Source organism: Castanea sativa, chromosome 2, assembly GCF_040712315.1.
Source record: "Castanea sativa cultivar Marrone di Chiusa Pesio chromosome 2, ASM4071231v1".
Classification (NCBI taxonomy): Eukaryota; Viridiplantae; Streptophyta; class Magnoliopsida; order Fagales; family Fagaceae; genus Castanea; species Castanea sativa.
In genome coordinates this window covers 15,564,282-15,576,941 of record NC_134014.1, presented here as the reverse complement: position 1 = coordinate 15,576,941, position 12,660 = coordinate 15,564,282, and the positions used below count along the sequence as shown (strand labels likewise).

General features: G+C 34.0%; 1 protein-coding gene across 1 annotated transcript; it reads left to right on the top strand.

Annotated features, from left to right (window-relative positions):
* The first annotated feature begins 8,955 nt into the window (after positions 1-8,955).
* LOC142626291 (guanosine deaminase-like) lies at positions 8,956-12,077 on the top strand. The gene is made up of 5 exons (XM_075800103.1): positions 8,956-9,149; positions 9,369-9,428; positions 9,751-9,941; positions 11,603-11,707; positions 11,790-12,077. Exons 1-5 carry the CDS (start codon positions 9,134-9,136, stop codon positions 11,976-11,978), a joined length of 561 nt encoding a protein of 186 aa, XP_075656218.1. The 5' UTR covers positions 8,956-9,133; the 3' UTR covers positions 11,979-12,077.
* The last annotated feature ends 583 nt before the right edge of the window (positions 12,078-12,660 follow it).

The window sequence follows — 12,660 nt, the reverse complement described above, 5'->3', positions numbered from 1 at the left end:
CCAAGTTGGGTAATATGTGGGATATAATGGGTAATATTTGTGAGAGGGCCTAAAATAATTTATGGGGCTTATATGAGAAATATTTGTGAGAGCTCAATATGGGTAATAATATTGGAAAATATTTGGGTAATATGTGGGAAGTATGTAGAAACTATTTGTGTGGCCCAAAATAGTTTATGGGCTTGTATAAGTATATTAGTAAGTGAGCTAATGAGATTATGGCCCAAAAATTTGTGCCTCAACACTCATAAAGTATAAAGTAAAAAAATTAAAAAAAAGTATTTAAATCAAATGGAATGTATAATAGATAATCTGATGTGGGTATTTTATAAAAGTGACTATATAAAATAGAAAAAGTGGGTTCTTATGCTAAAATAGACATCAAATTTTACAAAGACCGATACAAATGCTCTAAGAGTAACCACATCAGTCCAGTTAAAATCATCTAAAATACAAAAAATTATCAATTTTACACATTTTGATAGTGTAAAAACATGCAAAATTGTGCAAACCCAACCCGAGCTACAGTAACCGTGTAAATATACATGGTTACTGTAGCTCGTTTATAGATTATTTTATTAATTTCCGTTCGCTCGTTTTTTTCTCTCTCTTCTCTGTGCTAAAAAACAGTTAACTGCTCATCTTCTTCTTTTTCCTCAAATACACACAAACACACCAACACACAAACCCATCCACACAGACAAATCAACACAACACAAAGATACACTTGCTCAAAAAAAAAAAACAGAGATACACAAACAAGATCGGAGCTCGGAGCTTGGATCAGAGCGGATTGGAGCTTGGATAGGAGCTTAGAGGTTTGTGGAACGGAGCAAATCGGAGCTCGGAGCTTGGATCGGAGCGTGGAGGTTGTGGAACGGACGGATCGGAGCTTGAAGGTTGTGGAACGGTGCGGATCGGAGCTTAGAGGTTGTGGAATGGAGCGGATCGGAGCTCGGAGCTTGGACCGGAGCGTGGAGGTTGTGGAACGAACGGATCGGAGCTTGAAGGTTGTGGAACGGTGCGGATCGGAGCTTAGAGGTTGTGGAATGGAGCGGATCGGAGCTCGGAGCTTGGATCGGAGCGTGGAGGTTGTGGAACGGACGGATCGAAGCTTGAAGGTTGTGGAACGGTGCAGATCGGAGCTTAGAGGTTGTGGAATGGAGCGGATCGGAGCTCGGAGCTTGGATCGGAGCATGGAGGTTGTGGAACGGAGCGAATCGGAGCTTGGAGGTTGTGGAACGGACGGATCGGAGCTTGAAGGTTATGGAATGGTGCGAATCGAAGCTCGGAGCTATGGAGTTTTTCAGGGGAGAGGGAGCTCAGAGCTATGGAGTTTTTCAGGGGAGAGGGAGCTCGGAGCTATGAAAAACGGAGAGGGAGAGTTGTTTCGGAGGGAGAGTTTTTCAGGGAGAGGGAGAGTTGATTCAGAGAGTGTGGGTATAGAGAGAGAGAGAGAGAGAGAGCAAACACAGAAATGGGTAGAGAGAGAGAGAGAGAGAGAGAGAGAAAGCAAAAGAGAAATGAGAGAGAGAGAGAGAGAGAGAGAGAGAGAGAAAGAGAGAAATGAATCAGAAATGAAGAGAAGAAATGAAGAGGAGAGAGAGAGAGAGAGAAATTAATCAGAAATGAAAGAGTGGCGCGCGTACAGGTAGTTGGGGGAGAAATAAAAAAAAAAAGTAAGGAAATTATTATTTAATTAATAGATGTAGTAGGATAGATGAACTGATGTAGGTTATTTGTAAAAATGAATGTGTAAATTTTTAAAAGGAGGATTTTTGTGTAAAATAGACAAAATTTTTACACGAGCTGATGTGGTTGCTCTAACTACCTATCAATAACATATAGTAAAATGACAGATTAGATCTTAATACAATTTGCTTATGTCTTTTGCCCAATGAAATTATTTTGTTCAGCAGGTGTATTATACTCTTTACTCATATAAAGGTAAATCCCACATGTAAAACCTTACATAAAACCTATATTAATGTGAGATGAGGATGTTGTCCATTTGAGTGTACTAAATAATTTCTCATTTTATGACCGAACTCACAATCATTTGGCCACTAATATTCTTATTTCTCATTATTCACAAAATCTGAATAAGAGATGAGACCTTTATGTAATTTTTAATACTTTAACTAAAAATATATATTGTGCCACTATATTTTTTTTTCAATAATACAGGTTAATGAAATCTACTCCATATTAAAACTTTATCAGGATGTTCCATATCAATTATCAAATGTAAAAGAACCTATAGCAACTAATTATGAAGTCATGATTTGTCTATTTGTGTAAAATATGTTGTAACTTTCTTTTTTGTTAAGTGAATATGACAACGATCGAATCAGATTTCTCAACTTTTTGTGTGAATACACTAAATAATTTCGGCATTATAAGATAGAGATATCAATAGAGCAAAGAATCATTGGTGATCAGCAAAGAACAACGAAGAAGTTGTTTTAATATTTCTTTGTTTGCAACGAAGAAGTTGTTTTACTTAGACCATCGCAAATGTTATTTTGACATCATATAGAATCTGAATTAAAAACTTCCCATAACAAATCACAACTAATTTTTTCTTATAAAATTTCCACCAAACTATTTTAAAGGAAAATTTTCTAACCATTTAGGTAATGATTTAAAAAAGTTACACGAATGGCCACATTATAAGTAGAAAAAAAAAATTAATACGATTACGAGAATATTTTTATCTTTATCTTTTCAACTTTTTTTATTCTTTTTTTTTTTAAAACAAGACATCATATAGAATGTGAATTAATAACTTCCCATAACAAATCACAACTAATTTTTTCTTATAAAATTTCCAACAAACTATATTAAAGAAAAAATTTCTAACCATTTAGGTAATGATTTAAAAAAGTTACACCAATGGCCACATTATAAGTAGAAAAAAAAGGCTTTAATATGATTATGAGGATATTTTTATCTTTATCTTTTCATCTTTTTTATTTTTTTTAGGAAAATTTTCTAACCATTTAGGTAATGATTTTAAAAAGTTACATGAATGGCCACATTATAAGTAGGAAAAAAAAAAAAAGTGTTAATACGATTACGAGGATATTTTTATCTTTATCTTTTCATCTTTTTTTTTTTAACAAGATAGAATTTCTACTCTAATCTAATCTATGTGTATATATTTGTGAAACTCTCTCTTGAAGATTTGAACTACAATCCTTACCCCTCACACCCTACAAGCATTTATACTTGTAGAGTGACCACCACCGCATCAAGGGTGCGCACCAAGAGTGTCCGATGGTATCTTTTTTTATTCCTATTTCTATATATATCTCCTATCCACCTCCTATCCTTCTAGTTCAAAATCTAATGTCAACAAAGCGCAACAAAGTAACGTTAAAAATACTACAAATTTCATTATATAAATTATATAAATTGATGTGTCAGTTTTAAGTACAACACAAAAAAATAAATAATAAATTCAACCATTATAGTGTTTAGGGGTGTTCACAGGTTAGGTTTAGTTGAATTCCCCGCTAACCCATAACTCAATCCAATTGGATTAGGACACAAAAACCCCTAACCGATGCCGATCATGGTTCTATGAGTTGTTGACAAACAAGTTGTCGGTTTTTCAGCAATCAGATCAATCAAACCTGCTAGCCTCCAAGTTGATGGCAGCGCATGGCAAGTATCTTGAGTTCTTAGTAAATTTTGTTGGGATCTCACCATATTTGCTAGATCTCACCAACTTAGTAGAGAGCACACCGAATAATGGGAGATCTTCACTGTATTTGGCAAGATCTCCACTGCATTTGATAAATCTTGAACAAGGAGTGACAAGAAGTTACGAACGAATGGCGAAGAGTTGAATGGTTTAGTTGGAGTTGGATTTCTAGATGGGAAACTTGTCACTCCACCTAAAATGATTTGGTTTCAAAAGTGTGCACCCATCTTCAACTAACCCTTTACTCAGATTGAAAGAGCTCTGTCTTGGTGCCTTCGAGTTGTGTGGTTTTCTTACTGTTGGGTGTGGGTTGAAAAATTCTATTGTCGTTTATGTGACATTAACAGAGTGAAGATAGTTTTTTGCATTTTTCCATGTTTGTCAGCATAAAAAAAAATATAAAAAAAACATGTCAAAGGAAAACTATCTTAAGTGAACAAAAAATATTATTAAAAATATAACTTATTTTTAGAGATCATTTTTCACTAAAATTTTTCAAAAAACAACTTTATCTCATGTCATGCTAAATAAAGAAAGTTGAGAGGCAATATGGGAATTATTGAAACAACTCTATTTCATTTTTAAGGTCGCTACCTAACATAGGAAAATGAGATTGTTTTCGAAAAAAGACAACAAAACATAGAAAGATGAGATAGTTTAAAAAAGTTATTTTTTTAAACGACTCATTTTTTAGAAAACATTAATGTCAAAACAAATGGTGTACTACAATCTTCCTTTTTTTTTAAATTTTTATAAGGGAGTTTCAACCTATGTTGTTCGCTTCTGATATGGTTCTTTATCATTAGACCAAGACACCAATCATTTTTGGTATAGACAGAATTGAACTCCAGATCTCTTATTCAACCATCAGAGACTTTACCAATTGAGCTAATTGGAACCCACGAGCACTACAATCATTGCATCATTAGTTTGTATATTTTTGTAATGAAGTTGGTAGTTCTTTTATAATTTTCATAATAAAATTTGGAGAGGGAGATTAGGGATTTTACAAATTTTACAACATTAGTTTTACAAAGTGGAAAATTATAAAATATCCTAATAGTATAATAGATACATATTCACCCCTCTCACATGGATTGCTAGTACCACTACCTATTATTATTATTATGTAAAGGCCTGGAGGGGAAAGAGTTCGTAATTATTGAACTTGAGGAGTCTTACAATTTGACTTATTAGTATAACTAATCACAATTGGTAAAGTTCTGATGGTTGAATAAGAGATTTAAGGTTCAATCTTCACTTACACAAAAAAAACTTATTGATTTTTTGATCTAATAATAAAGAGCACAATCATAAAAAATGAAAGCCATAAGTCGAAACTCATCCTCTCTCTCTCTCTCTCTCTCTCTAGACACACACACACACATAATCACTGATCACAATAAAATGTTCTGTTTGTCCACAAAAAATTTAAAAAAAAAATCACAAAAAGAAAAATAAAATAAAAAATTATTTATTATATATTTATACTACTATATAAGGAGCTTTCCTTATTTGAGATCTTCAATTTTGATGCCCAAAATACTCTCAAATTTTCTAGTTCGTAAAGCTTAAATAATATGGTTATATATATGTAAAATTGCTAATTTAAAAACTCCTAAATTTTAGCTCCCACCTAAAACATAGCCTACAAAAGAATAACTCTATGTTGGTTTTCAAACTTAATATTTAGAAATGCTTCAACTCTCCTATATTCCTTCAATCACTCACGTTTTCAATTTTTTTTTGCGCTTTATCAAGACTTACCTTTTCTTTTTAATTTTCGGTTTTCTTTGCTCCCTATTCTCACTATGTTTAATTTGGTTTTTTTTTACCTCAAATGCATAATATTATTAAACATACACTTAAATCTCAAATAGTGATGAATAGAAAATTAAAAAGACTACACTCAAGTTTTACCAAACACATTTATTATTTATAAAGTTTTACTAACATGTGCCCTAAGGGCATATGTTAGTAAACCATTTTAAGAAACTTTTTATAAAAAAATGAAAAAAAAACTAATTAATTTGACAATTTTTTCAATTTCTTATAAAAAGTTTCTTAAATTATTAATATATATGTCATACGTTAGCCGGACTCTTATTTATATTGTTTTATAAACTTTTTTGATGAAAACATTATTTTGGTCCCTACATTTTGGGGTCACAGTTAATTTGGTCCTTACATTTTTTTAGCAGTCAATTAGATCCCTGTTATTTTCAACTTGCAACCAAATTGGTCCTTATCGTTAAGTTTTTATCGAAATTTGATTACATGGAAAATTGTGTGCTTTGTTGGCATACTTGAAGCTAACATGGCTGCTAAAATAGTAGTAAATTTTTTTTTTTATTGAAATGAGAAAAATGCCATCTCAGATTTATCAATATTAGAGAAATAAAAAACTATTAAAAACAAAAAATAACGTGAATTCAGATTTGAGCAGTGGGAACACAGACTAAACTTGAACTTAAAGAACATAAGCCCAGAAAAATATATAATTAAATTTATTTTCAAATGGAAAGAACACAAACTCAGTACATACTGATTTGAACAAAAATTTCTTCACAGGTTCAATCCAAAATTTGTATTTTATAACAAAAATTACAAAACAAGTCAGATCAAACTCAGTACATTCACAAAACAAAATAACTATGAAGCTCACAAGTTACATCCAACCTCTGAAGCACCAATATCATAAACAAATACAAAGGGATAGTATCAAATAATTAAAATCAAAGAAAACCAAGCACAAAATGGTTCCTCTCCTTCTCTCTACAATTAAGACCCATCTCTGCATTTCTCTCTTCCTCTCCCTCTCTTATTCTCTACCTCATACCTCCGTCGCACCTAGATATCCGTCATAATCAATCCATAGCCGTTGTCAAGACCCAGATTTGCTCATCTCTCAATCTCCCTTTTTCTCTCCCACTTCTGCTTAGTGAGTGTTTGTGCCATGGCCATGGCTCAGGTTCATCACAATGAGCTTGTCATCTTGTCCCCAACAACTAAGTTTAATGGTGGTGGTAGTGGTGGTGGAGAAGATGAATTCAGGCAAAAGCACACCAAGTAATGTAAAAAAGTTGATTTTTTTTTTCTAGGTAGGTTAGTTGAAAAGAAATTAGAGATTTAGAGGTTGATGTGCAAGGAGAGGATTTGAAGAAAATTTAGTGATTTCTTGTAGGAATTTCATATCGATCTGTGTTTTCCAACTTCTCAAATCTGAATTCATGTTTTATTTATTTATTTATTCTTAATAGTTTTCTTTTTCTTTTTTTTTTTTCTAATATTGATAAACTAATTTTTTTTTAGATCTTTGGTGTAATGTCAATAAAAAATTTTATTATTATTTTAGTTGTCCTGTCAGCTTTGAGTGTGCCAGCATTGCACTCTATCATGTAGGCATTTTTCATTAGTGACTTAACGGTAAGGATCAAATTAATTGCAAGTTGAAAATAACAGGAATCAAATTGACTGTTACTAAAATGTATAGACTATATTGATTGTGACCCCAAATTATAAGGAACAAAATGGTGTTTTCGCCAACCTTTTTTTCCAAGTATCTTAGGGGGTGTTTGGTACATACACTTAAAAACTGAAAACATGTGTTTGAATATATGTGTGAAAATATGTGGGTAAAAAAGTGTGTAAAAATACGTGTAATATTGTTTAAAAACTAAAAACATGTGTTTCATTAGGGGTATCAAACAGGCCTTAAAATTTTAGGCATAAATGCACTTTTAGCCCCTACATTTTGCACTTTTTCCATTTTAGTCCCTATATTTTAATATTACCACTTTTAGTTCCTAAACCAATTAACGTCTAACATTTAGGTCATTTCCGTCAGTCAACCGACGAAAATAGTTGACGTGGCTGACGGTGGAGTAAAAAAATAATATAACCACATAGAATATAATGCCACGTCAGTATATAAATTTAAAAAATTAATTTATTAATTTTAATTAAATAAAAAACATAAATAAAACCAAAAATAACTAAAATTAAGATCTAAAAAGTATTTTGACTCTCTCTCTCTAGGAAGAGATCACAAATTGTGTTCAAATTATTTTCTCTTCCATCTCACTTTGTTAAATTAGTTTTTCTTCTCTCTCTCTCTCTCTCTCTCTCTCTCTCTCTCTCTCTCTCTCTCATTCGTGTTTTTCACTCTTGTGGTAATTGGTGGTGCAGTGGCTTGTGGTGGCTGTGATAAGTGGTGGTTGGGGTGGATGGGTTGAGATCAGGGTAGGGTGGGTTAAGGTTGGTCTGGGGTGGGTGGATTTAGACCGACTGGGGTTGCTTGAGTCGGGGTGGCTAGGGTTGAGTTCGGGGTAGCTGGGTTTAAGGTTGGGCTGGGGTGGGTGGGTTGTGAGCCGGCTAGGGTGGGTAGAGGTCGGGTTGGGTTTAAGTTAGGCTGGGGTAGGTGGGTTGAGATCGGCTAGGAAGGCTTGAATCGGGGTGGCTGGGGTTGAGGTTGGGTTGGGTTAGGTTGAGTGTGTTATGAGTCAACTGGGGTAGGTAGAGATCAAGGTGGCTGGGGTTGAGACCGAGTTGGGTTTGGTTGTGGCGGTTGGGATGGGTTATGGTGATTGGGATGGTGGGTTGTGGCGGTTGTGATGGTGGGTAGTGATTGTTTGATTGGTGGAGGTGGTGACTGGATTTTTCTGTGTTTGGGTAGAAAGAAAATTTCTAAGTTTGGGTTCGGGTGGAAAGAAAATTCCTGGGTTTGTGTTTATGTTTGTTGGTTGGGTTTGATCGATGGAGGTGGTGGCTGGATTTTTCTGTGTTTGGGTAGAGAGAAAATTTTTAAGTTTGGGTTCGGCTGGAAAGAAAATTCTGTGTTTAGGTTTGTGTTCGTAAGTTCTTTGATCTGGGTTGGAGTTCTTGTTTTCTTTGTATTCTTTCCAATTTTTTTTCTTTTTAATTTTTTAATTTATTTTAATATTTATTTTTAATTTAATTAATTAATGTATGATTATATTATTATTTTTGTTTCACCGTCAACCACATCAGTTATTTTCGTCGATTGACTAACGAAAAAGATCTAAATGTGACACGTTAATTAATTTAGGGACTAAAAATAATAAAATTAAAACGTAGAAAATAAAATAAAAAATATATAAAATATAGGAACTAAAAATGTATTTACCACTGCAATTTATAGATTTGGATTCTCCAAAAAAAAATAAAATAAAATAAAATAAAAAATTGCAGATTCGAATACTTTAACAATTGTGTGGACCAGTTTTGCTTTCATTTTATTAAGACCCGTCTCCTACTTTACTTTCTGATAGGAGGAAAACGGTTAGCTGAATTTGCATCGGAGAGATTCTGTCTTGGTATTCTTTCGTGGATTGACAGATTCATTGATTTTGATAGCAACCCAGATTCAAAGATCCTGTCTTTTTTGGGCTCACGACAACAAAAATGGAGGAAGCTACTGGTAGAAAGAGCAGCCCTTCCCCCTCGTTTCTTTTCTATTTCACTCTTATGTCCTGTTTGGTTGTGTTGTTTTGTGTTAATTCATTTTCAATTTATATATTTATGATCACATAGCATTTTTTTTTTTTTGGATCCAAGTCCTTTTCTCTGTAAGACTGAAAATTTATTAAAATGAAGATGCCACTTCTTTAATTGTTGGACTATTTTGCTGATCTCTCAGTGGTCGAAACCAATGATGGAACTGTTACTGTGGCTTCTGCATTTGCTGCTCATCAACAAGGTAAGAATGAGATAATACTAATAGCTTGCATTTAACTCTGATTTTGTGCTAAAGTTTCGGTTTTGATGATACTAATAGCTTGAATTTAACTCTGAGTTTGTGCAAAAGTTTGGGTTTTGAAAATACTAATAGCTTGCATTTAACTCTGATTTTTTTTCTCAAAAAAACTCTGATTTTGTGCTAAAGTTTGGGTTTTGATAATTCCATACACTCAAATTCTCTTATTTGCCATCCAAATTTATGTGGGTCATTCCAACAATTATGGCCTTTGATAGTACTAGCTGTTTTTGTTGATGTTTCAATTGTTTTGGATATTGAGCAGCTGTGCAGGATAGAGACCACACATTCTTAACAAAGGCAGTTGAAGAAGCGTATAGAGGGGTAGAATGTGGGGATGGAGGCCCTTTTGGTGCTGTTGTTGTACGCAATGATGAAGTGGTTGTGAGTTGTCACAACATGGTCTTGAAGAACACAGATCCGACTGCCCATGCTGAAGTCACTGCAATAAGAGAGGTTATCAAAGAAAGACTTTCATTACATTGCAGTAGATCTTTTCTTCTAGTATGTGACCTTGTTTCCATGGTTAGATCATCACTGAATTATTAGTGGTACAGTTAAAATCTAAGCAGGGAGGTGGCCTCTTAATAGTTTTCTTAGTAAGGAGATCTATTGAATAAAAAGTTACAAATTTGACAGATAACACAAGTCTAATATATTCCATATTGATGGTTAGAAATAGAATTATGTGATATGGTTGAATTTGTCAAAGTGTCTAACTTGATTCAGTTGGCACTACTTCGCTTTTGGACTATTATAACTACAACCTGTAGATTTCTTTAACGTCCTCATTTAGGGTATATTTATCATATGAAAATGCTGTTAATAGCTATTGCCTCTGCTCATTAAAACGTGGCTTGTTGTAATTTAGATTGGTAGCTTCTGTAACTTTATCTGATCCGGGTGCTGTTAGAATAATGGTGAAGTACCCTTTCCTAATAGAATAAACTTTTGGTGAAGTGGTAATTTATCATAGTATCAAAGCATGTGCTCCTAAGTTTGAACTTGTCTCCACTACACATTCCATTTAAAAAGTTATAAATTCCCACGTGTTGGGCCCATTTATTAAGGGGGAGTCTGAGCCCACACGGAGCTCTAAAATAATGGTTAAGTACCCTTTCCTAACAGTTTAAAATTAAACTATTAGGATAAGCGGTAATTTATCAAATGCATCTTTTTGTGAAACTGGAAACCATTAAGCTCCTTAGATTGTGGACAACATCAACCTCCATTAAAGTCTCCCTCATACTTGTGACTGCAATAGTATTCATGAATCATGATTACATTGAGTATTCCTCTGTGATCAATTCAACCTACTACAATTCAATTATTTTTCTGCAGTAATTAAATTTGACAGCTGAAATAGGAATTTCTAGCCCCTTCTGTAAACTTTGATATATTTGCACTTACAACAACTAGACTTAAGCTCTTAAGACCTGGTTTTAGATCCCAATTGTAATCGGGCATATTGACTGCCTGGTTGTGAACAATATCGTGCTTGTATATATCTTGTATTCTAGTGGCAAACAGGAAGAATCTTACATAATCTTTTACTAAATTAATGATTTGCTACAGAAAGTAACAGGATAATTAAATGTCACATTTTCATGAAAACCATGATATCATGATTCAGTTAGTCTTTATGAATCTTGTCGCCAATGATCTCTAGCTCAAGTTGCACCTCCTCCCCTTGTAATCGAGGCAGAGCATGAGGCTGTGATCCTCTGGGTGCATAACTTTTACATGAAAGAATGCTAATATGGTCTTGCGAACAACTTAAAAAAGTAGCATATAAGACATCAGAATTTGCTGCCTCAGTTCTGGAACAGCAAGATAGCTATTAAGGCCTTGACAAGAATGAACAATTTGACTCACCAGTAGTTCTTTACAAAAGCTATGAAAGCCTTACGAATATGCTAAAGATAGATAATCCCATTGAGTGTTTATGTGCGTGTTTGTTCTTTTTCTTACCTTTTTATTTATCATTTATTTGGGATTTGAGTTATAGAGTTTTCAATTGCAACAAGATTCTAGTGTAAATGAGGAAGTTTTTGTACGCATTTTTGCTTGTCAAAGGTACACGATCTTTATGCTATGTTATGTTGCATATATTCCAGGCATGCAAAAAGCTCCAACAGGTTGAGCTTTCGGACTGTGAAATCTATGCCTCTTGCGAGCCTTGCCCCATGTGCTTCGGTGCTATCCATCTGTCACGAATTAAGGTTGAACTACCCTGTTCTTTATTCATCTCTCTTTCTTTCCCCAGATTTTGTGACATTACATTTTTTGCTACCTTTATGTCAGAGGTTGGTTTATGGGGCCAAGGCTGAAGCAGCAATTGCTATTGGGTTTGATGATTTTATTGCGGATGCATTAAGAGGTACTGGTTTCTATCAGAAGGCTCACTTGGAAATCAAAAGAGCAGATGGCAATGGGGCTGCCATTGCAGAACAGGTCTTTGAGAAAACGAAGGCAAAGTTCCAAATGTATTGAATACTTAAGATTCCCCTTTCCATTATTTGGCTCTAACTGGTCAGTCATTCTGAATGGCTTCATTTCTAATGCAATTGTTTAATAATGGTTTATACACTATCAAGCTAGACATATTGATATGCCTCACTATGATGCATACATGCTTGGTGGATCCCATTGACGGAGATATATGATCCACCTCCTTTAATCCTTTCTTTTGGTAAATAGGTTTTGGCCACAAGGGAAAGGCGGAAGGGGTTGATCTAATTATCTCACACACACACACACGTGTGTGTGTATATATATATATATATAATAAACAAATATTCTACAGTTTGAATAAGGTGATCCTGGAGTATGCTTCCTGTTATTCACTTCAATCAAAAAGAATTAGTGAACTTATCTGGTAGTAGATCAAAAGTGCAACAAGAGTAGGGTTATGAATGCTTGGACAAATTTTTTGTGTCCACAAAACCTAAAGGGTAGGAGCATATACAATGTAGTAGACGGGTTTTGCTCTCCGTCAGGCAAATATAACTGAGTGAAAATATGCAGAGGTTAGCAAAGCAGCCAGACTAGAGAATGAAGTACAGCCAAGCATCCGTATACTTCCTGTTTCACTGTCCAAATTTAAAATGTAAATCATTTCAAAAAATGTTGCCCCTACCATTACTTATCTATACTATTATTTAAGGACTTTTCT